The sequence below is a fragment of the Typopeltis vanoorti genome, chromosome 18 (genome assembly GCF_054136105.1).
Source record: "Typopeltis vanoorti isolate ZY-2024b chromosome 18, IOZ_Tvanoo_1.0, whole genome shotgun sequence".
NCBI classification, from domain to species: Eukaryota; Metazoa; Arthropoda; class Arachnida; order Uropygi; family Thelyphonidae; genus Typopeltis; species Typopeltis vanoorti.
In genome coordinates, this window is record NC_143566.1 from 88,019,970 (window position 1) to 88,043,777 (window position 23,808).

At 36.4% G+C, this 23,808-nt stretch overlaps 1 protein-coding gene across 3 annotated transcripts in view; it reads right to left on the reverse strand.

Annotated features, from left to right (window-relative positions):
- The window catches only part of PNKP (Polynucleotide kinase 3'-phosphatase), a 242,599-nt gene that overhangs the window by 32,480 nt on the left and 186,311 nt on the right, over positions 1-23,808 (reverse strand). For all 3 annotated transcript variants that reach the window (XM_090408408.1, XM_090408407.1, XM_090408409.1), the window contains 2 exons: positions 8,542-8,629; positions 1,239-1,306 (listed from right to left, as the gene is read on the reverse strand). In XM_090408408.1, the coding sequence (XP_090264534.1) occupies positions 1,239-1,306; positions 8,542-8,629 (156 nt within the window). The remainder of the gene's footprint in view (positions 1-1,238; positions 1,307-8,541; positions 8,630-23,808) is intronic.

The following is a 23,808-nucleotide window of genomic DNA, read 5'->3' on the forward strand; positions in this document are numbered from 1 at the left end:
GCCTGAATATAACATTTTGTATTTATTGCTCAGAAAGATCTCACCAATTTTTGTCTTTTTTGTCAATGTCAATCTGGTACTTATCTAATTCCTCAGCTAGCTCCATTTCTTTGCCATTCAGGCTTCTTATGTTTATAGTACCGATCTTTAACTCTGGTGATGTTGAGTTAGGGTGTTTTTCAGATTTGTTCCAGTAGTTGACTCTTCACTGTTCACCCTGGTTCCCTGGTGAAAACAACAGGGGCCTTGTTTAACTGGGTGACGCCCCAGCCGACATGAAATTTTGTCATGTTGTACCATCATTTTGTAATTTGGTTTAAGCCAATAAGAATTACAATTTGGTCAGCTAAATCCCAAATTGCATTACTCCTCAAGAAAGTTTGAAGTTTTGTGGGAGATAACTATGATTGATATCCTCACCCTCATGTGAAGGAGATGGAATGATTGGATCTGTGTTATTGTTTCTATTAAAATGTCCCCTGAATGGAATTTTTTCACTCATTTTGGAGATCATGCCAACCTTTCCAAATCCTTCTGGGTGGAGAAAGGTGAATTTTCCCCAAGTGGACATTCTTCAATCGAGTGTAGTATTAAAAAGTTTGGTATGTTTTATAATACTTTGTAGATTGCTGTAAAGTTTGATTACTGATTTAAAAAATTATAATTTCTGAATTTAGGCCTTGAAAATAAATTATAAAATTTCAAGGATGTCATATAGTGGATAGGGAAAGGTGATTAAAAGCTGATTTCCACAACTGATTGGTTTTAAGCAAAAGGGGGAGGGGAAAACTATCATGGAAATTATCAGATCAGATGTGGTGATCTGATCTGATCACCACATCAAGATGGCATTGGTGTAGTTGCAGTTAGTTGTAGTTGGTGGATTGAGTGGTGGAGACAGAGAGTTGTAAAGTAGATGCCCTCCCTCGATGAGTCTTTGGACTCCCTGGAGGTGTTACGTAATAGTAATAATAATCTGATAATTCAGATCACTACAATGATGAGAAAAAAAACTACAACTTGGTTATACTGCTATGCCCATATTTTTTTTTTTTTTTTACCTGGCCTACCATATTACATTAGTTAAAATTGAATGGCTAAATACATTGTTTTATTTTATGATTTTTCTTTTACTTTTAAGATTAGCTTAACTAAACTTTTAATTTATACTAACAAGTCAGGATTTATAATACTGATTAACAAAATACATGAATTGCAGAACAGAAAGAAATAGTTACTTGTAACTATTCATGACCATATCATTTACTCCAACATGTGTGCCATCTGGAGAAGTGATAATACGAAACTAAAAGAAAAACAAACACAAATGTATTAGCAAATAGAAATATATTTTCTTAATATTCAAAAGTAAGTAGATAACTTTATTCACACATCAATCTATAGAGTCAAAGAACAAAATAATTATTAATTGCATGATTAACAATGTGGTTCACTGTAACAATTGTTTTATTTTCTGATATGTTCATCCTGTTTTATTAAAATAAGTTGCTTTTTTTATTTGAACTTACACAGATCCTATGCCTTGGCTCAAATGTGTGCTATGCAAATTTATATGCTCTCAATTTGAAATATAAAATGAGAGCATATAAATTTGTATAGCATGCATTTGAGCCAAGGTACAGAGTATCTGTCTAAGTTCAAATTAAAAAAACAACTTATTTTAAGAAAATAAGATAAACAGAGAAGAACATAAAACAACTGTTATAGTGAACCACATTGTTAATTGTGCAATTAATTAAATGTGTATATGAATATTCTAGATGCTGATTTTACATATGCGGTTACATTTTATAAACAACTGGATCCTTTCTCAGATATTCTTCACTCTGATAGCAAGGAAATTAAAAGTTTTGGAGCAGTATAAACAAAATGCGTCTGTAAGAAAGTTTTTTGACCAGAGAATTTTTAAACAGTAGTTGTTGTTTATTTTGGTAAAGAAATATAATCATAAATGTAAAACTGACTGAACAGTAAAATTTATTTCACTATATCACAAAAAATGCCAAACTGCAATGTCAGAGTCTGATGTGTCAAAAGGCAGCAATGAAAGAAAAGATAAGTTTTCATTATTTTTATTAGAGTTTGTTACCTTAAATTATGGGAAATCTAAGCTAGATACAACATAGTCTGTAGGTAATTTGCATTTTGGGAATTTGTACTTAAAAACATAATATTTTAGTGTCGTTTGTAGTAGTTCTTGGTGCTAAGTTCTTTGTGCAGTGTTTGAATGATGGCAGCAGCCACAGCTTAGTTTGCCAATGGCTTATCACCCCCCCCCCCCAATTTAAGGACTACATTTTACACAGCATACTATGGGATTTTGTGAGATTGGGGAGTGCATATATGTGGAAAATGTAGAAACCTGGCAGTGGTAAATGTAACCTGGCAGCGGTATGTCAGAAAATGGAGAATATCAAATGGAAAGAGACAAGTAGCATGATCAAGGGTGAGGATAACAAGCAGAATGTGAATGAAAAAATAAAAGTAGGGAGTATGGTAAGTTTGAAATATTGTGAAGTTTTTGAAGATGGTGTTAACTGGGAGGACGAATGGTGAGCAAGAGTATTTAGCTTGTAGAGAGAGAGAGAGATGTGCTGAAAGAAGAAGTGGAATGTCTCAGGAACAAGATGAGAAGCATGAAAGAACAGATTAGGTGACTGGAAACAATGAATGCAAAGCAAATCAGAGTAGGAGGGAGAAAGAGTTACAGGAATGATAGAAGAGGAGAGAATAGGAGAACCAATAAAACAGCGTGAAGGAGAAAAATGTGAGCGAGTGCTGGAACCAGGGATGGAGAGATTACAGGAAACAGGTAAGCAGGGGAAACAAAGAAATAAAGTGTCAGAGGAGAAAGATTGAGGGATGCAGTGAGCGAGGAAGAAACAGAGTAGTAAGAGGTGTGATGAAATGGAGATTCACTGATCCGTGGTGTGCAAGATAGAATGCCTGAGGAGTGTTTACTTGGAGGAATGATAGAATGTAATATAGAACGATAGACAGAAAAGTAAAAACAAGTATATATAAATCAGCCATTAGACTGGCCTTGTTGCATGGAGCAGAGATATGGGCAACAAAGAGAACTCAGGAGGGACAATTGGAAAGAACAGAGACGAGGATGTTAAGATGGATAAATGGAACATCAAGGAAAGAACATAGGAGGAACGAAGATATAAGGAATGAGATATGGGGGTTAGAAACATTAGCATTGGCCGGCCATGTATTTTGTGGTCTACTGGCCATGTAAGACAGGTAGATCAATCCAATTCAAAGAGTCATAACAATGGAAGTGAAGGAAATGTAAGAGAAGAAAAGGAAGACCAAGGAAAAGATGGTGGAAAAACATCAAAAGGGATATGGAAGAAGTTGGAGTGGAAAGGAGGTATGCCCAAGATAAAAATAAGTGGAAGAAAACTGTTCAAGTGGCAGACCCCAGTACTGTCTAGAACTAAAATGCTGAAAAGAAGAGGAAGAAGAATAGGCTGTATTAAAAAGGCAACTTCAAGTGTTCGAACATTTTAGATTACATCTTTCTTTGGGAAGTAGTCAGAGGTGTGTTTTCCCCACAGGTGATTTCTTGCCAAGTCTATATCACAGCATTTTTTGTGAAAAGTGAATATCTCATGAAACTTAAATGTCTCCACTTTAAAAAGGTCTTGGAAAGTTTGTCTTGAAGGTATGTTGTAATTGTTTTTCGTTGATGACACAAACAAAACTCTTTTCTTCAATGTTTTTCTTATTTTCTGGTCTCTCACCTTTGCCTTGAGTTTTGCACTTTACAAACTAAAAAGTGTAGCTTCCATCCTTTCCTTTCATTATTGTCCATAATGAATTGTGAATTTACATAAATTGTCCATAATGAATTGTGAATTTACATAAATTGTCCATAAATATAATTCAATGGGAAAATCAAATATGTCAATTCAATGCAAAAATCAAACATGTTTATGAAAACAAAAGAAAATGGTCAACAATAGCAATGGCGCAGACTAACTTTTCACAATGTAATGTCAATAACATGATCTGGTCTCCAACTTGTCTTTGGAAGATTTTTTTTTTCAATAACCCTATTAAAAAGCCTATCAATACTACATTACAAATGCATACCGACTTAAGGATTACAGGGTGTATTGAAAGTATTACAGTTGGTAGAAAAACAAGTGAAAATTGGTCTTGTTAAATTATTATTTTTTTTGTTTGTTTAACGATATCTCTGAATGGTGATGACTCTTGCTAGTTATGAGAAATAAAATGTCTGAGAATACTTGACTATTTATTTCAAAATTAATATTTGGACACAGGGTCAGTTTCAGTTTATAACACAGGTTGAGAGATAAATAGTGATACCTTTTTAGAAACAGCATCAAGGTATCTTTGAGAGTATCTTGTGCAAACCAACTTCTGGCAGGGGATCAAAAAGTCTATGAAGGAATTAACTTATTAAATTAATTACATAAGATACTATCTCCTGGTTGAAAATAAAACTTCTTTATTACATTCACTGGAGGCCACCCATGATCAAATAACACGATAATGAATGAGATGTTTAAAAATGAAAAAAAAAGTGTAAATTATGCGAAGAAAATAAGAAAGTACATTTTGTTTGAATGCATTTAGGATGAGACTGAAAATTCACCCATCACTTGTCTATGATAATCACCTGGCAAGCAGGAAAGTGGATTTCTGCAGCCCTAGCTTAAGGGTTAAAGCCAAATAACTTGGAGAAGACCTCCACATAGCCTTTGAAGAAATGCAAAAAAACAGACCAGGGCTTCTGATCTAATGTCCAACCTTCTCATGGTGCATACTGCTAGGCAGTATGGTCGACAGGGCGTAGCATAGAGGCAGCCTGCCTCACTGCAGGGCTTAATAAGGGCGCTCGTTCATCCATATTGCGGTAGGCGCCATCACTATGCTAACAATTCCTATTAGCGTAGCAAGTATGGAAAGAAGTTTCTGCAAGCTTAAACTGATTAAAAATTATTTGCGAACAGCAATGACCCAAGAAAGATTGGCTGGTCTAGCAACTATATCAATAGAGGTGGACATATCTTATAATTTATATTTAGAAGAGCTCATAAACAGTTTTATGGTGCGATATTCCCGTAGAGCAAATATTTAATTAATATTATTATGTAATCGTTTTGCATTAATGTTTCTCTTGTAATAAAAACAAAATAGCAATTGGAAATTTTCTTATATTATGTCAGATGTCTTATAATCAATCAGGGATGACATTTAACTGTTTGCCTCAGGGTGCGATCTAATCTGGTGACAGCCCTGCTGCTAGATATCCACCTGGATACTGAACAAATGAGGAGAGGCTGACAATTTGAGATTTAGCCAACCGAAGTGTATTCTTACTAGCTTAAACCATGATACAAAATGATGGTATAATATGACAGAATTTCATGCTGAGTGGGACATTGTTTGGTTAAACAAGGCTGCATTTGTTGTTGTTGTTGGGGAACCAGAGGGAACAGTGAAAAGTCAGTTACTGCAACAAATCCCAACTCAACATCAGCAGAGTTCAGGACAGGCATTATCAACATAAGAAGCACTGATGGAAAAGAAATGGAACTAACAGAAGAATTGCAATAAGTACCAGATCGATATGATAGATGTTACTGAAAAAATCTTTCTAGTTACTAGAAAGATCACCAAGATCTTTTTAGTAAATATATGAGATGTTATATTCAGGCAACACTAAATATGAGAATAATTTTCTAGAATGGTAGGCAATATCAGAATGGGATGCTGGACAATGAGACTTATTTGTGATGATGGTCCCAAAAGGTTCTAATAAGGAAGAAGTGGAGGGTTTTTTGAGACATTGGAAAAGTTGGCTGACACGAGGAAAAAGAAAATTTGGTTCTTGTTGAAGAGCTAAACAGCAGAGTAAGAAATTATTACTATACATAAAGAAATATTTTGGAAAACTTTGGAGAAAAGAGCAAAGCTAATATTTTTATATTTTTGTTCAGGATATGAACTAGTTATTGCTAACACTATGTTCCAACTTAAAAATATGCACAAATTCATTTGGAGAGAAGATGCAAGAAAAGAAAGCCTTATTGACTATGTTATTGTTGATAGTGATGTTTTCCCAAGACACAAGCGTATACAGATGATTTGAAATTGGAAGTGATCACCATTTAGTTTTGAGTAGGAACTTCATACTTCATACTGAAAAGAAGTGTGTAGAAAGTTTTAAAAAAGTTTTCAGCAGCTTTCAGAGGTGAACTTGTGGATCATATACACAAAAATTAATTAAGAAAAAATGAAAGAGATTGAAAACAAGAAACACACCTTGGAGATTCAGTGGCGAACCCTGAAGAAAACATTGACTAGTTCAGCCAGAGAGGCATATAGTGAGGTAATCTACAAGGATAGAAAAATCAGAACTTCATGGTGGACTCAGGAAATTAAAGAAGCATTCAAGAGAAAAGAAGAGTGAAGAAAATAAATATCAGGAAGGTAGCAAAACATTCTTGAGTGTTGAAAGAGCTTAGAAATGGAGGAAAGAGTACTATAAAAATAATCAGAGATGATAAAGGTGACATGAAAATTGACAATAAAGACATTCTAGATGTCAGGAGTAATTACTTTGAAAGATTTTTAGATGAAACAACCAGTGACATCAAGGTGGCCAAAAACACTCAATAGAAATGCAATCAGGAATACATATCAATACTTATAGTAAAAAAAAGTAATCAAAATCTGAAATGTGGCAAGGCAGGTAGAGTAGGTGTTATTCAAGTAGAAATGCTGAAATATGAAGATACAAACATTTTACAGCCTGCATAATTCAGAAGTCCTGGTCAGAGGGTCACATTCCAGATAATTGGACTAGATTTATCATAGTATTAATTTATAAAAAGCGAAATAAAACTGAAAGTGAGAAATTGAAGAGGTATTTCCCTACTGAGTGTTTATGCAAGTATTTCTGAGAAACAGCTAAGAAAAATTGCAGACAGGGAAGCTTGGACAAGAACAAGCTGGATTCAAGCTAAACAAAGGTTGTTGGGATTAGATTTTCACTTTACGATAAATAGTTGACTAACTTATAATTACTACTACTGTCTTGGAGCCTCCTTTTATGTAGTGGAACTATTTTGTCCTCTTTCCACTCCACTGACACATTCAAAGAACTGAAGCTTAAATTATACAGTGTGGTCAGAGGAGGTGCTAATTCCCTTGCAAATTCTTGTAATTATTGCTAATTCCATTGCACATTCTTCTAATTCTTACTAATTCCATTGCACATTCTTCTAATTCTTACTAATTCCATTGCACATTCTTCTAATTCTTACTAATTCCATTGCACATTAGATGATATGTCATCTAATCCTATAGTCATGCTTGCATTAAGATTCTACAACAAATGTAACCTTTCCCCAGGAGTTTATGCTTAGGGTACATACAAAAAAGGAAGATGTGCTTGTCTTATAAAAGGTAAACATTTCTGTAAAGTTGTATGTAATCTGTACAACATTATGATTACAGAAAGAAACTTGAAAAATTTATCTATCTTGTTATACTGATGTCACATGTACTGTGGTAGTTTGGGTTGCATTTTAAATGACACATCCTTTTATAAGACAAGCACATCTTCCTTTTCCTAAAATGTTCCTAAAAATATTGTCATCATCATCATCAAATTCCTGCCATGTACCCTCAAGGGGTGTACAGGATATGATAGTACTACATGAAAAATTTACATCATTACTAACTTCCTATCTACAATTTTCCTCCAAATCAGTTTGTTACCTGTTAAGACTCCAACATTATCAGATCTTATATTACTAAAGTATAAGGCACTTTGTACCGTATCAATCCACCTATATCTTGGTCTTCCTCTAGGTCATTTTCCTGCCAACTTGGCAGAGAACACTTGCTTCGCTAATCTTTCCTCGCCGATTCTGTTTAAGTGACCGTACCACCTGAGATTAGCTCTGCTAATGAATTCCTGGATGCTGACAATGTCAAGTTCTTTCCTGATATCCTCGTTTTTAATATGATATTGCCATTGATGCCATCTGTTCATGCCTCTAATCTTTCTCAGGACTCTCATATCTGCAGTCTCTAGTTTTTGATCAAGTGTTTTACTTCTAACCCAGCTCTCAGATCCATAAGTTAAAACTGGTTTGAACACTGTCTTGTATACAGCTAATTTAGTGTTCCGACTAATTTCTCTCTTATTCCATATGAATTTATTCAATTGACTTCCTACCATACCAGCTTTGTTGATTCTGTTGTCTATCTCCATATTTAATTTACCATCTTCAGTAAAAAATCATGCCTAAGTAGCTGAAATGTTTTACTTGTTCCACAGGTTCTCCGTTCAAAATGCAGTTGACATTTTCTGCCTATTTTCGTTATCTTTGTCTTTTTATTGCTGACCTTCATATCATATGTATTACAACAGTTATTCAATTTGGTCAGGGAATCTTGCAGACTTATAGTGCATTTATTGTCATTTTAAATGGTAATGCTAAGTATGGTTATTACAGATATACTTACCAAATTATTATGCTTTGCCTGTTCCAAAGAACAAGTAAAGAGGAAACAACGACAGGATACATCAAATTTTTTGGCAGAATTAATATATCTAAATACAGGGAAATAAATTACACTGGGTAATAATGTAATTATATAATTTAAGTAAATTTCATATAGTACTCAAATGCATAACTTAATTTAATGAACTTCTTGGCAAAAATAAAAAGCACAAATATTACTGAAATTTAAATGTATACAAACTTATATGAGATATTATAATAGTCTGACACAATTATTATTGCATGACTAGTTTCCTAACAACAATTTTCTCCCAAACTTGTCTATTATTTGCTAGGTCTCTGTTTATTATGTCAAGAAAAGTTGCAAATCTATAGCACATCAATACTGTGGCAAAGATAAGAAATTTTTTTATCATTTTATTTTCTCATTGTTATCATCATCATCATAATGCTAGCAAACCAAAACCCTAGAGAAATTCTATGGATGTGTTAATAATTCTTGTAGATAGGCATATATGTTGGTAACACATGAATATTAAATTATTTAAGGAATTTATAATGTATACTGGAATATTAATTAAAAGAAACTTTAATAAATAGTAACTATATTTCGGCAATGTCACATTGCCATCATCATGGCTACATACAACTATGAAATGTGCATGCAGGCACTACAAAAAGCAAATGAAGCAGAAGAGAGAAAACTACTGTTGTTCCTAGAGTCCTAAAGATTCCCCTAGTGGGCTACATTGGGTTGTCTTGGCTGTTGAGCTGAAGTGCTCAATATGCAGGCTTCCCAAATTTGGGGCAGTATCACGCACCCAAATTTGTTGAGATTTGGAAAGTTTTTTGCCTGCATGCACGTGTCATAGTTGTATGTTCCCATGAAGATGGCAATGTGACATTGCTGATATATAGGTGGTATTTATTAAAGTTTCTTTTAATTAATATTCCAGTATATGTTATAAATTCCTTAAACAATTTAATGGGGATGTGTTAATAGAAAGGATGAATATGGAAGACTAACTTAAGTTGCTAGAGATAGATCATGGATCACATCTGTTGATGAATGTAATGTTAGAGGCTTAATGGAGTGAAACAGCACTGAGAAAGGAATAAAAATAATATTTAAATCTTAATATTTAATCCACATAAAAATGGCAACACAAAACTGAGTGAAGCATGTGGATGAAAGACTAGAGCCCTAACTAGGTAGGGCACCCTCTGTGGGCCTCTGTAGGAATAAATTGGGATTTTGAAGTATTAGCATTTCCCATATTTTGATAAGTTTAATGCAACCATATTATTTTAAATTAGGCTGATTGCTGAGAGCAGTTGCAGATACCAAAAATAGTCTCTCTTTTAAATGTACTGTGATGGAGCATAGTAGTATTTTTCCCAATTGATTCTATGAGCTATATCTAAAGCATGGTTCGCAAGGCCTGAATGACCACAGTCAACTGAAGATGTATTTTTTGTATTCTTCTACATGAATGTTGGCTGATCTTCCTGCCTGTCCATAGGCCAACTTACAGGAACAACTTGCAGGCATTTTATATATTCCAGGCACAGAGAGAGAAAGAGAGAAGAGGGAGCTAATCTTAAGTAGAATAAGGAAAGCAAGCTTTCAGTGGGGCTTAGAAGCCATGCAGAGATTCTATTTCTTTAAGATTTTTTATGAAGTACCTTTCACATAGGGGATGATGATAGCATTACTGAAATCTTTCTGAAGAGAAGGTTGAGAATTGGAGGAGGGTTGATTATTTTTTTTTTATACTGTAGGAATTGTAGCCTTTAGATCAGAAGGTGTGGTGTATGTAATTAAGTTCTGCTGTAAAAGAGAACTTATTGGAACAAAGGTTATAGGCTCTACTGGTTAGTGTTTTAATAATATCACACTGCTGAGGGGGGGGAGGCAATGGGGAAAGTTTATGAATGTATCTATCTGCCTGTGTAGGGTGGGCTTCCTGTATACTGAAAAGGACAGGCTACCATTAGGTAGGCACATTACCAAGATGTATGGAAAGGCTAAACTTTTATTAGTAATTTTATTTAAAATTTATTTAACTTATTTATTTAAAAGTTATTAGTAAACTGGATTCTAGGGTGAAGAGTATCAAGATGAGAAAGGAAAGAGTCTAATGTGTCTGAGCCATGAGGCCAAATGGAGAACACATCATCCACATAACTAGATAGAGGTCATGAGAGAAGCTGAGTCAAGAGCTTGTTTTTCAAAATATTCCATTAAAAAAATGGCAGGGAGGAGTGAGAGGGGATAACCCATAGAGGTACCCACTAAGTTTTGTCCACATGCTTTACTTAGTTTTGTGTTGCTTTTGTGTGTGTGTGTGTGTGCGCGCGCTACAAGTCTCATATTGTACTCCCTGATAATGTCTCAGTGACAGATGAATTACTGGAAGAATTAAAAATTATTTTTAATTCTTTCTCAGTGCTGTTTCACTCCATTAAGCCTCTAACATGAGTTTCTCCCAGCACTTAAACCTCAACACATGCTGAAGAATGTAGCAAAAATTCTAGAAATAGAAATGCAGTGAAGATGTTCAATGAGTAAGCCCCTCCATAGCGCAATTGGAAGAACAACGGTACGTTGTGCCCTTCAATTGGAAAAGGCCTAAGTTCGATTCTCATCGTGACAGGAGGAATTTTTATATGGATTTTTTTTCAATTGAAGGTAAGTTAGCCGATGTCATATGGAGGTAGCAGGATTTTTTTCTCCCGGAAACACAAGGTTTTTCATCCTGCATACAGACAAATCAGCCCTTCAGAAGTCCACGCAGTTAGCCTAGTGGCTTTGTGCTTCGCAACCATATGCCTCGGGAAGGAGTGTCCTAGGTTCGATTCCCGTCGACGACGTGAGGAGCTTAAGGATCTTCCTCAGCCATAGCCAAGTTAGCCGGTCTTGGGAGTGGACAGCAGGGTTTTTCCGCCAGTTTATCTGGTGTTTTTCATCCCGCAAGCAGGAAAACTGGTCTGAGGACACACGGATTACAGTCAGGAATACTGACTCAGCCATAGGTCTGATTCGTCAGCCTATGCCGGTTCCGGCGCCCGGATAAAATTTTGGGGGGGCTAGATGGTACCGTGAACTCCCGTAAAAAGATAAAAAGAAGGAACGCAGTATCATCACACGGAATTTATTTATTTAGCCCTTCAGAACACGCATTTTACAGACAAAAAAATACTAGTTGTGGTGGCGGTGGGCAGTAGATGGTATTAATGTAGATGATTGGTGTAGTGGTGGAGATGGAGAGTTGTACAGTAGGTGTCCTCCGCAATGAGTCTTCGGACTCCTTATAGGTGTCATGAATAATAATAATAATAGTATTTCATGTAGGAGGATTAGGAGCAGTGTTGAATAACAACAGAAAGGAAAACATAAGACTGACAACACAAGAATGGGAAGTGTTTAAAATATCAAGTAACCTTGATGCTAATAAGGCTGTGAGACTAGATGGGAAATCATCATATTACAGGAATTGCAAAAGGGCTGGTAGTGCCCTTGTCTTTGTTGTTTAACAACAGCCTGGCAATATCAGAAGAATGGAAAGAAAAAAATAGTGTCACTGCATAAGAGAGAGAGAGAAAGAGAATGCAAGTCAGTGGCATCCAAATATAGGCTAGTGTGTGTGTGTATCAGATGTAGTGGTGGTGAAATTAGGTGATTAGAGACATAACACAAACCTGGATTGATGAGAATGGAAATATTTTGAGAGAACAGTATGGGTTCATCAAGAGGAAGATTTTACTTTAGTAATTTGGTTACAGTTTGTAATAGGAAAACTAGTGTACTGGAAAGATGAGTTGTTTATGCAGTGACTTATCTGGATTCTACTAAAGCATTTGATCAAGTGCCACATGATAAACTACTGTTGAAACTGATCAGGATGATGAACAGTCATTTGGTAGCTTGGTTACAGGAATAGTTAACTAAGAGTTATGAATATGAGATGTATTGGGAGCCAGCAAGCTGTGAACTGGGGGGGGGGATATCTCAAAAGGGAAGGTAATGATGATGAGTGGTGTACCATACGTTCTGTTCTGGGACCACTCTTGTTTATTTTATATATAAATGATATAGTTCAGCATGTGAGAGGAGATATTCAGTTGTTTGCAATTGATGATAATGCTAGATTCAGAAGAGCAACCATCAGGAAGCGCTGACATGATGTAAGAGTCATTGAACTCCCTGGAGATGCCATGTAATAATAATAATAATAATAATATCTGGGCGCACTTTTCTCTTCATGAAAGATAAGGATAAGGGTGCAGACCCAAGTAACTATCGTCCAATAACATGCCTACCAACTATGCTTAAGCTGTTCACTGCAATCATAGCAAATTTCATATACCACTACTTATCAGATAATCAGATTTATCCGATTGAACAAAAAGGCAATTTTCAAAAATCTAGAGGAACAAAAGACCAAATCCTTATTAAAAAAATGATTCTCAGAAACTCAAAATGATGAAAAACTAATTTAAACATGGCATGAATAAACTACAAGAAAGCATTCGATTCTCTCTCACACTCCTGAATCTTAAAATCATTAAAAATATTTGGAATTAGCAAAAACATATGTTTGTTTCCGGCTACTGGTATGAAATCATGGAAAACAACATTAATAGTGAATAATGAACGATTTGGAGATATCAGCATTAAATGTGGAATTTTCCAAGGTGATTCCTTGTCACCATTGCTCTTCAACATTTCTTCGATACCTTTGTCTATGATTCTGAAGAAAACAAACTTGATATGAAATTCCTAAGAATTTCATATCCAAGTTTTGTTTTTTCAGTCAGGACATCAAAATGGAATTTGGTTTAGATAAATGTGCAATTTTATCTACGAGGAAAAATTAATGACACTAGCAATTTTAATTTTGATCAAGAGAAATATATAAAAGCAATTTCAGCTGATGAACACTATAAATACCTAGGAATATTAGAAGACAATGATATTCTCCACTCGAAAGTTAAACAACAGGCAGCATCAGAATCCATTAAAAGACTTAGAAATATTCTGAAAACAAAACTACATGGATTAAACACAATTAGAGCAATGAATTCTTTGGCTATACTAGTGATCTGATACACAGCTGGCATAATAAATTGGACAAAAGAAGACTTGGACAAACTAGACCGCAAAACTAGAAAACTAATGACCACGAATCATGCATTACATCCACGAAGTGATGTTGACCGGTTGTACCTACCGAGGAGAATAGGTGGACAAGGTCTGCTGCAAGTGAGACAGACTGTGGAAGAAGAAGAAATTGGTTTAAGAAATTACATCGACAACAGCTCTGAGCCAATGCTTCAAGCAATTACACAAGAGGGCCTTCTAAAAGCAACAGGAAACAAATCTGATTAAAAAAGGAACAACAAAATATCCGATATGTGCACTGGAAAAATAAACCCTTGCATGGCCAATTTCTTCGAGATACTGAGGACAAAATTGACGTGAACAAGACATTATTATTATTATTATTCCTGATACCTCCAAGGAGTCCGAAGACTCATCGTGGGAGGACATCTACAACTGTCTCTACACCTAACCTCTACTATGAATCATCTCCATCAATGCCATCTACCTTCCACTTCCAACACCACCACAACTAGTAATTTTTGTCTGTAAACTGCGTGTTCTGAAGGGCCGATTTGTATGTATGCAGGATGAAAAACCCTGCTACCTCCATATGAGATCGGCTAACTCACCTTCGATTGAAATCGACCAGATAAAGATTCCTCCCGCCATGACGAGAATCGAACTTAGGCCTATTCCAATCAAAGGGCGCAATGTACCGTTGTTCTTCCAATTGCGCTACGGAGGCGCTTAAGAACAAGACATGCAATGGCTTAAACAGATACATTAAAAAAGAAACAGAAGGATTTATTCTAGCAGCTCAAGAACAGTCATTACAAACGAATGCAATCAAAGTAAAAATTTTCAACATCAATAATAACAGCAAATGCAGATTATGCGATCAGAAAGATGAGACTGTAGAACATCTAATCAGTGCCTGCAGCAAAATAGCTCAAACTGACCATAAATACCACCATAATCAAGTGGCCAAAATAGTTCATTGGAATGTATGCAAAAAATATGGCTTTCCTACTTCTGATAACTGGCGGCAGCATAAAATAGAGACTGTATTGGAAAACGAAACAGCAAAAATTCTCTGGGACTTTAGAATATACGAACTGATCGGCATTTGAAACATAATAGACCTGACATCACAATTATCGAACATCGACAAGTTTGGATTATCGATATTGCAGTACTCAGTGATAAAAACATTAACAAAGAACTGGAAAAAATGACTAAATATCGAGTTCTAGCAATCGAAGTTGGTCAACTGTGGCTTAAACACACCAAAGTCATCCCAATAGTTATCGGTGCACTTGGTGCAACTTCAAAGAAGCTGTCCAACTATTTACAGCAATTAAACATCAACAAAGTGACCCCATATGACCTACAAAAAACAGCATTACTTGGAACAGTCTATATTTTACGACACCACCTGACAGACTATTCTTAGATTCTTGGGTAGAATCTGAATTGTTCTGAATCACCAGTCAAATTTTTATTTATATGATATCTTGTTTTGACTGTGTATCAATTATGTGATATTTTTATATAATAATAAAAAAGATGACTTTGTATATATAGGCTTATATACTAATAATTATATAAGGTATCTTCAATACAGGACAATGGAACAGATTCAAAATGCAAATAACAGACGTATTTTAAAAAGTGTCACTATAGCATAAGAAAGACAGCAAATAAACAACAAATTCCTAATTAAAAAAATAATGGAATACAAAAAAATAATAATAGAATAAAGGGGTATATGGGGTGTTTGGGAGGGTAGCACCTTTCTTGGACAGTCACATCCTAGGATGGTCCAGGAGGATTGGTTCCCACCGAGCAGCCAGCTCTCACTTATGGCTACTCAAAGCTACCACCAAGATAGCGGCCACACCCCAGTCAACTGTGTTGACCCACAGGCAAAACTAAGTGAGAGAAGCCAGATATAGTGAATTAACTTCCATAGTTGTAGGCAGCAGCAGCAGCGTACACCACTGAAGATGAATCACATCGGCAATTTTCAAGACCAGATACCTAAGGACATGGATAGAATCTCCTTAACTCTTTAACTGCTATGGTCGAGTTAATTCGATTTGAACTTTCAATGTGTAATACTCATTTAATTTAGTTTATGAAAGCATTTGAATTGAGTGGCCTTATAGAGCCATCTCTTAGGATTAGAAGGAACTAATTTTCAAGCTTCTGTCTGCTTTGTGGTGCTATCTTCATAAAAAATTGCGAGACCATGCACAATGTTATCAGAGCCATCCTTGACAATAGGAGCCAGGTGATCACGTGATGCGGTGATTCCAGAGTTAGTAAAAATGGCTTTGACAAGCAGACAGCAGCGTTCTCTTACTGAGGCAGAATTAGTAGAAGTATTAGAAACTTTATCTTGCGATTTATCAGCTTTCAGTGACAATGATGATATTTATTTTTTAGAAAGTAGTGATAGTGAAAGCTCAGATAACGAACCACCAACACCAGTGCATCTGTGAAAAGAAATCATACTGACGCTTCATTGTTTCAATGGCGCGATACAAATTTTTGTCCAACAGTTCACCAATTCAATAATGATAATTCAGGTATTTCAGCAATTATAGATGATGGTTCAACTTGTTATATCTTGTTTTTATATCGTCTGTGGTCTGTGTGACTGCCTTATTGTTATATCTCTAACTGTCTTTACTTTAGCCTTATAGTTAACATAAATTTTGTATCACTTAATATCAGATATGCGTTTGCCGATGAATTTATATTGATTAAAGCTGCGCCAGCCGGCAACTAAATTCTGATATGTCATCCAAGAATACTTAAAAAAAATGTAGGGATCAAGAAGTAAGCAGTTGTGGTCCCAATTCTTCTATCACTAATGGTTTCCCCTTAAATGCACGGTACGAAATTTTCCAAACGGTAGCTCAAATCCGCAGAAAGGATGACAAACTCATTTGATTATATTTTAAGAAACACATTTATTATTGCACAAAGACAAGTATACATGTTAATTAAATCCTTAATCTTAAAAGAGTCTGGGTTCCCTTTACTTAATTAATCACAAACAAAACTTCTATACTATAGTCCCTTACTTGACATAAATTCCTCACTTCTAAATGTACATCTATTCTCAGACTCTTATAACTAAATTACCTAATATTATCACACGTAATATTTCATATATACACAAGACAACTCAATACTTCTGACATGAATTTCTCTAGGATAATACTTCTGAATCTTACTTAATCCCCTCTCCAAAATTTTAGTTAACAATTAGTTACGTTCTGACCATATAACATTACTGTTCTTAAATCACACAAACAGTTCAGACCTCGGCCTCCTGTTCGGCTGGAGCCTAATATGCTTCCTTCTCAACTGTAGACAACAGTATCCAAATCGCAGACTGTTCCTATAACACTACACAGAAATAGCATGCTTCCTTAACTTCTGTTTCCTTACTCTTCGGTTACTTTAACTCAACATTTAACATAAGTTAAATGTTGAATTACCGTTCTTGCCTTGAACTGGATACTTTGGTCGGCTAACTGTACCTTCACTGATGGCGGCTTTGCTATTCCTTTGTTTCCATACGAACCGAAAAACACTAATACACAGATTTGAACACTGACGCTGATTTCATTCTAGCTCTGGCTCTTTCTTCTTATGGATCTGAATACATTGTAGTTGCAGCCTTGGCCCACGTAGCACACATAGCAAGGAGGGATTCTTGCTACACGTGGCGGCAAGCTCTACACAGCTCTCCGACAGGACTAGGTGCCGACGAAACCCGGAGACAAGAGAGCGATTCGAATTCCCGCCAAAACCTTTATACTCCAAAACAGCTCCCTCACGTGGTGGTGTCGTCACACATACGGCGGCTGCCGATTGGACGCCGTGGCTATGAACTGCTTTTACATGGCTTAGAGTTTGCTCTAGCTTATACATATTTATTTGGCAATTTATACATGATTTTATATTTTAATTCATTTACAACTATTCTCTATTAAACTCATGGGCTATTCTAACATTGTTTAGAGCTTACACATTTGGATATTTACATGTTCTTGGGACATTAGTCAGTATACATTTCCCATCCGGAGGCATAAGCATGTTCTTATACTCTCCTTATGAGTAACTTAGTGTTGGGTGGGAAAAAGGGATGACTCATCATTTTTTTCCGACACAACAAACTGTTTTTGATTTTTTCAAACTATTTTTCCCCTTTCATATAGTGCAACATATTGCTGACAAAACTAAAAATGGAAAAATACTATCTGAGAAGAATTATATATATTTTTTGGAATCATAATGCTTATGGCTAGGGTAAAAAAACTAGCAATAGCAGAATATTGGTCCAAGGATCCCCTTGTAGCTACTCCACAGTTCACAAACTATATGTCCAGGGAGAGTTTTTACTTTTAAGTATTTTACATTTCAATGACAATGAAACTCAGGTTCTGAGACAAAGACTAAACAAACTACAACCAATTATTGATCATCTGAGAAAAACCTACAGTGAAGTATTTACCCCTTTTCAAAATACATGTATTGATGAGAGCTTAGTACTGTTCAAGGGCCGCCTCCAGTTCAAACAGTACATTCCTTCGAAAAGACATAGATTCAGGATCAAAGTTTTTGTGTTCTGTGACTGTGAGACTGGATATGTGTTAGATTTTGTAGTGTACACAGGGGCAACTACAGACATTATTCCAGAACATGAATTTGGGATTTCTGGGGCCGTGGTGCAAACCCTAGTGGCAAAGTATTTGCAGAAAGGATACATGTTGTGGTTAGACAATTGGCATTCTGGTCCTTCCTCTTTTGTATACGACTGGCCACATAAAAATGGTACCAATGCATGTGGGACTGTTAGGAAAAACAGGAAAGGGATGCCGAAACCGAACAAAAAATTAGACAAAGGACAGGTAGAATCCACACACACAGATAATATGATGGTGGTGGTAAAATGGATTGATAAACAAGAAGTTTGTATGTTGACCACACTCCACACAGACTCTATGAAACAATCAGGGAGAGTTGACAGGACAACAAACACACCAATAATGAAACCTGAATGTGTCATGGATTATAATAGGAATATGGGGGCTGTGGACAGGACAGACATGATGATCAGGTCTCTTGAATGTGTGCGAAAGGCCTTCAAATGGTATAGAAAATTCTTTTTCTATATCTTGGAGCTCACTGTTCTCAATTCACATATTTTGTATAATGCATAAACTGGTGAAAATATCACACATGCTAATTTTCAATTAACTATCATAAGAAATTTTTCAAAAGTTCCACATGCCAAGACTGACCACTACATCTGGATGACCATCACGGGGTGATGAACCCCCTCAGACTGAGGGAAAGCCATTTCCTAATACCTGTGCCACCCACACCCAAGAAAGCAAATCCCACTAGGCATTGTCATGTGTATTCAAATACCACATTTGGGCAAAGAAAAAGAAAAGAGAGCCAGTATATGTGTGCCAAATGTGGCATAGCCTTATGTGTACACCCCTGCTTTCAAAATTACCACACACTATAGTTTGCCCACCGATTAGAGATCCATCAACACTTCTGTGCATGTCAGAAAAAGGAGAATCCATTCCGATAAGAGGGTAATCAGTCCATATTGTGGGATGAGTTGTTTATTATTACAGGTCGGAAAATTAACTTCTCTTTTATGATTATTGTAGTTAACTATGTTGCTTGTATAACAGTTGGAAAATTTTACCTATAAAGCACGTCATTTCGCATGTTGCTGACCAATTCGTACATCCCTCATTTCTTCCTCCCCTTCAGCATGAATTGACTATTCTTGGCAAAAACCAAGCAGAGACCTACAAACGGTGGGCGAACTATACTAAAGTATTGAGGTATTTTCAGGGAGGTGTTTCTCACTTGAAGTTGTGACATTATTTAACATGGAATAAACAAATAAATTTCAAGATAAATTTTGGACATCCCTAACTTGAAAATAAAATTCCTATATAACAGTTTTGTTCAGTGACTTCAATTTAGACAAGAAAACAGTACAAAAATGTTTAATACATTATAGTAACTATTCATATTATTATAAAATATTTTATAATTGTGAAAATAACTCAGCAAGGAGGGTCATACTGGTTATTTAGTATTTCTTAAAAGGTTAATGGTCAATGATGCAGAAAGCGAGAGGGGAAACTATGCATTCAACCTCCCCAGACGAACCACCATGGCAAACACAACAAGAACAATGCCCCCCCCCCCTCCGAGTCCCTGTCATTCCTTAAATGGAATGGATATGCTAAAAATCTCAAGCAAACCAATCAAAATAGGAACATGGAATGTTAGAACTATGTTTGAAGCTGGAAAGCTGAGAAATACTATTGAAGAAATGAGAAGACTAAAAATACAAATCTTAGGCATGAGTGTAATAAGATGGCCAGGCTCAGGTAAATGATGCTCCAAAGATATCATCCTCTGTTACTCTGGAAGTAGTAATAATACTCACTGACATGGAGCAGGAATATTAATAAGTAAAGAACCTTCTAGCATTTTGTTAGAAGGGTTGTGAAAAGAAGGCTCCCATTTCAGATAAGTTTTTTTGGAATAATTTGTAAATCAGTGTGTGTTTATGAGTAAGAGTTAAGGTAAAAGTTATGCGCTTGCATTGTTTCTAGCATGTAGGCTTGTTTGTTTGAGTTTGTTTACAAACTGTTAAACTTAGAGCAGAGAATAGTAACTGGTGAAGGAAATATGACAGTGGCTTTGTCATTACAGGAGTTTAAGTTTAATTTTAGTCATTTTGTGAAATGTGATGTGTGCTACATGTATTCATTTGATTATGTAGATAAATCATGGATATTTAAGGCAGATGGAAGGAAGGTGTGTGTGTGAAGTGTGATCTGAATGAGGAGTTAATGAGCAGTAATGTATTACATAATCAAATGGATTGCATTTGAATGGCTATGGAGTGAGTGCACTGGAGAAACTGTTGCTAGATGGAAGTGCAGTGTGTGATGCAGGCAAGCAATCAGAAGTAAGAGATGTAGCGAAAGATCAGGAGAGTGGTATTGAAGAGCAGAAGTGCTTGCCAATGGAAACCGTAGTAGTGAGAGATTATTATTATTATTATGTTACACCTCCAGGGAGTCCAAAGACTCATTGAGGGAGGGCACCTACTCTACAACACTGTCTCCACCAACTACACGGCATCTACTGCCCACTATCACCACTAGCATTTCTCAGAGACAATCACAAACATCCACGTCCATGGCGGAATTCGAACCTGCAGCCTTTTGGCTGGAGAGTGGATACCCTAACCATTTGGCAAACCAGGCCGGCGAGATGAAGAGAGAAGGGAAATGCAAGAGGAACAGGGAAACAGAGGGGGGGGGAAGCAAGTGAACAGGGAGAAGTGGTATAGGGAGAATGGATGTTGGAAGTAGTATCAAATGTATGGGAATGATCAGCATAGAAATGGAATATATCGGGATGTGGATGGGCAAGTTAAGACTGACTGGATATATATGGTAAACAGTGATAAAGGGATTGAGCAAGGGCAGGTGTGGTGGGGAAATCGCAAACAGATTGGGTAGGACTGGTTATAGACCTAAAAGTGAACTGCTGTGTTTATTAACAAATGCCAGAATATAAGAAATAAGGAAGATGAAATGGTTTCACTGATTGAGGTGTGACATTCACTGTTGATACCTAACAGTGATTGTCTGTTAAGTATCAGAAAGTATATCAGGATGGTATCCTAAAGAGGAAAGTCACTAGTGGTTGTGAACGGGATCAGTTTTGGACTATTGTTGTTCATTTTGTATAATCGTATCATGATACATGGCCGTGAGTCCCCCTTACGGGGAAGTACGGTACCATCTCAGTCCTCCCAAATTTTATCCAGGCTTCGGAACCTGCATAGCTGACGAATCAAACCTATGGCTGGGTCAGTATTCCTGACTGTAATCCGTGTGTGTTCACTGGACTGGTTTGCCTGCATGCGGGATGAACAACCCCAGATAAACTGGTGGAAAAAACCTGCTGTCCATGCCCAAGACCGGCTAACTTGGCTATGGCTGAGGAAGATCCTTAAGCTCCTTGTGTCGTTGACAGGAATCGAACCTAGGACACTCCTTCCTTGGGCATATGGTTGCGAAGCACATAGCCACTAGGCTAACTGCGTGGACTTATATTAATGATATTGGGATGGGCTGAGCTGGAGATCTGAAGCTGTTTGCAGATGGTGTAAAATTGGGGAGAGGAATGCAGAGTCAAGCAGATGTTATGGCCTTACAGAAGGATTTGAATATATTGCATAAATGGGTAGGTAAGTTGAATTATCAGTTCAATGTTGCAAAGTGTAAAGCTTTTAAATTTGGTAAGCAATGATGGGATGCAAAAATATACACTTGGTGGGGAAACTTTAAAGGAGGTAGAGGAGATGAGAGATCTGGGAGTGGTGGTGGTGGACAAGCACATGAAATTCAAAGGCCACATTGCACAAGTTGTGAAGATGTCACATCGGATAATGGCAATAATGCAGAGGATCCTAACATGCAGAAATAAAGAGGTTAAGATATCATTATATAAACCCTTGATCAGGCTTTATATGGATTATTGTGCACAGATTTGGTCACTGGGTTTCCATGTTGATGAGGATATGTTACTAATGGTCCAGAGAAGATTCACAAAGGTGGTCAAATGGTCTTTGGAATGTGGAATACGATGAGAGATTGAGAGAACACAGACTGCAAAGCCTCATGAATAGGAGGAGGAGAAGGGAGGGAGGGATATGATTGAAACATATAAGCTAGTCAGGGATTGTTATCAGCTTGACATGGAAGAGATTTTTCACAGAATGGCAGAGGGGAGAGAAGGGTAGAACAAGAGACCATCCCTGGAAACTGTAAGCAGAGGAGTGAGGAGAAGGCTCTTTACTTGGAGAGTGGTTGGTGAGTGAAATGCACTGCCTTAGTGTGTTGTGAATGTAGACACATTGAATCAGTTTAAGGCATGGTTGGATGATCTTTGTGTGTGATAGTGTGTACCTTCCATGATGAGTCCGATTCCATGGAGGTCAGACGTTAATAATAATAATAATAAATTTGGATTCATTCTTTTCACAAGATTTCACTGCTAACCAATAAATTATGAGAGAATTAAAGTCACCCATGATGAATGCACATTTTGCACCCATCATGTTTAATCGATTTAATTTATTTCATCGTCACTAGCAACTAATCCACTAGGTATGAAAAAATACTTCACCATGTACTTGATCTTTTTAGACTCCACCTTAAATCAAATGGCTTCAAACCTACTGCCACATGGTAAATTGTTACCAGTATTGTAGTCACAGATTTCCCCCCTAACTGGACTCAAATCATCTAGTATCATTAGTGGCGCATCCCCTCTCTCTTATCCTTGATATTATGTGATACCAAACACCTGATAGCTAAATCTCACTGATGCCTACAATCTGAAACCATGACATGTTCATCATCAAGGCAACAAATTCTACCCTTTTGTTTCTGATACTTCTGGCATTTGTGTACATATATAGTAAGTTATCTGCATGTGCTCTTTCACATACCGACTTTTGTGGTCTGCATCACCCAGTTGTACAACTTGTAGATCTGTTTTATCTAATACCTTGCTTATGATGACATCCTTGCACTTGTTTGATAAGTCTGAATTGGATGAAAACACAAAAATTTTTTCCTAATAATCATTTTCATGATAATGCACATTATTTAAATTAAACATATTTGGTCGTTTGAAAATTAAACATACAAACTTACTGTTTCAATACTGACCATATTGTAATGCATACAAACATCTTACATTCTTTGCCTACCAGTTTCGCTAGCAAACTGTCTAGTTTTTTCAAGGTATTGATGGAAAAGCATTAAAAAACTAGTAAATGCAAATTGAAAGGAACATAAAAACGTTGTAAACAATCTAGTAGCTAAGGTTGCATGTTCGCGTAAGAGAGACTGAGAGGACTTATTGTTCTTATTCATTATCACACAGGCGTGTTTGTTGTAAATGTGTAATGTGATTACTGGCAAGCTGTAGTTCAGATGGATTTAGAGAGAGAGGATCAGGTTTTTCCACAAACTGTTCAGAATAGTACCCTGATTTCTGTTGAGGTTTCCGCCAGTT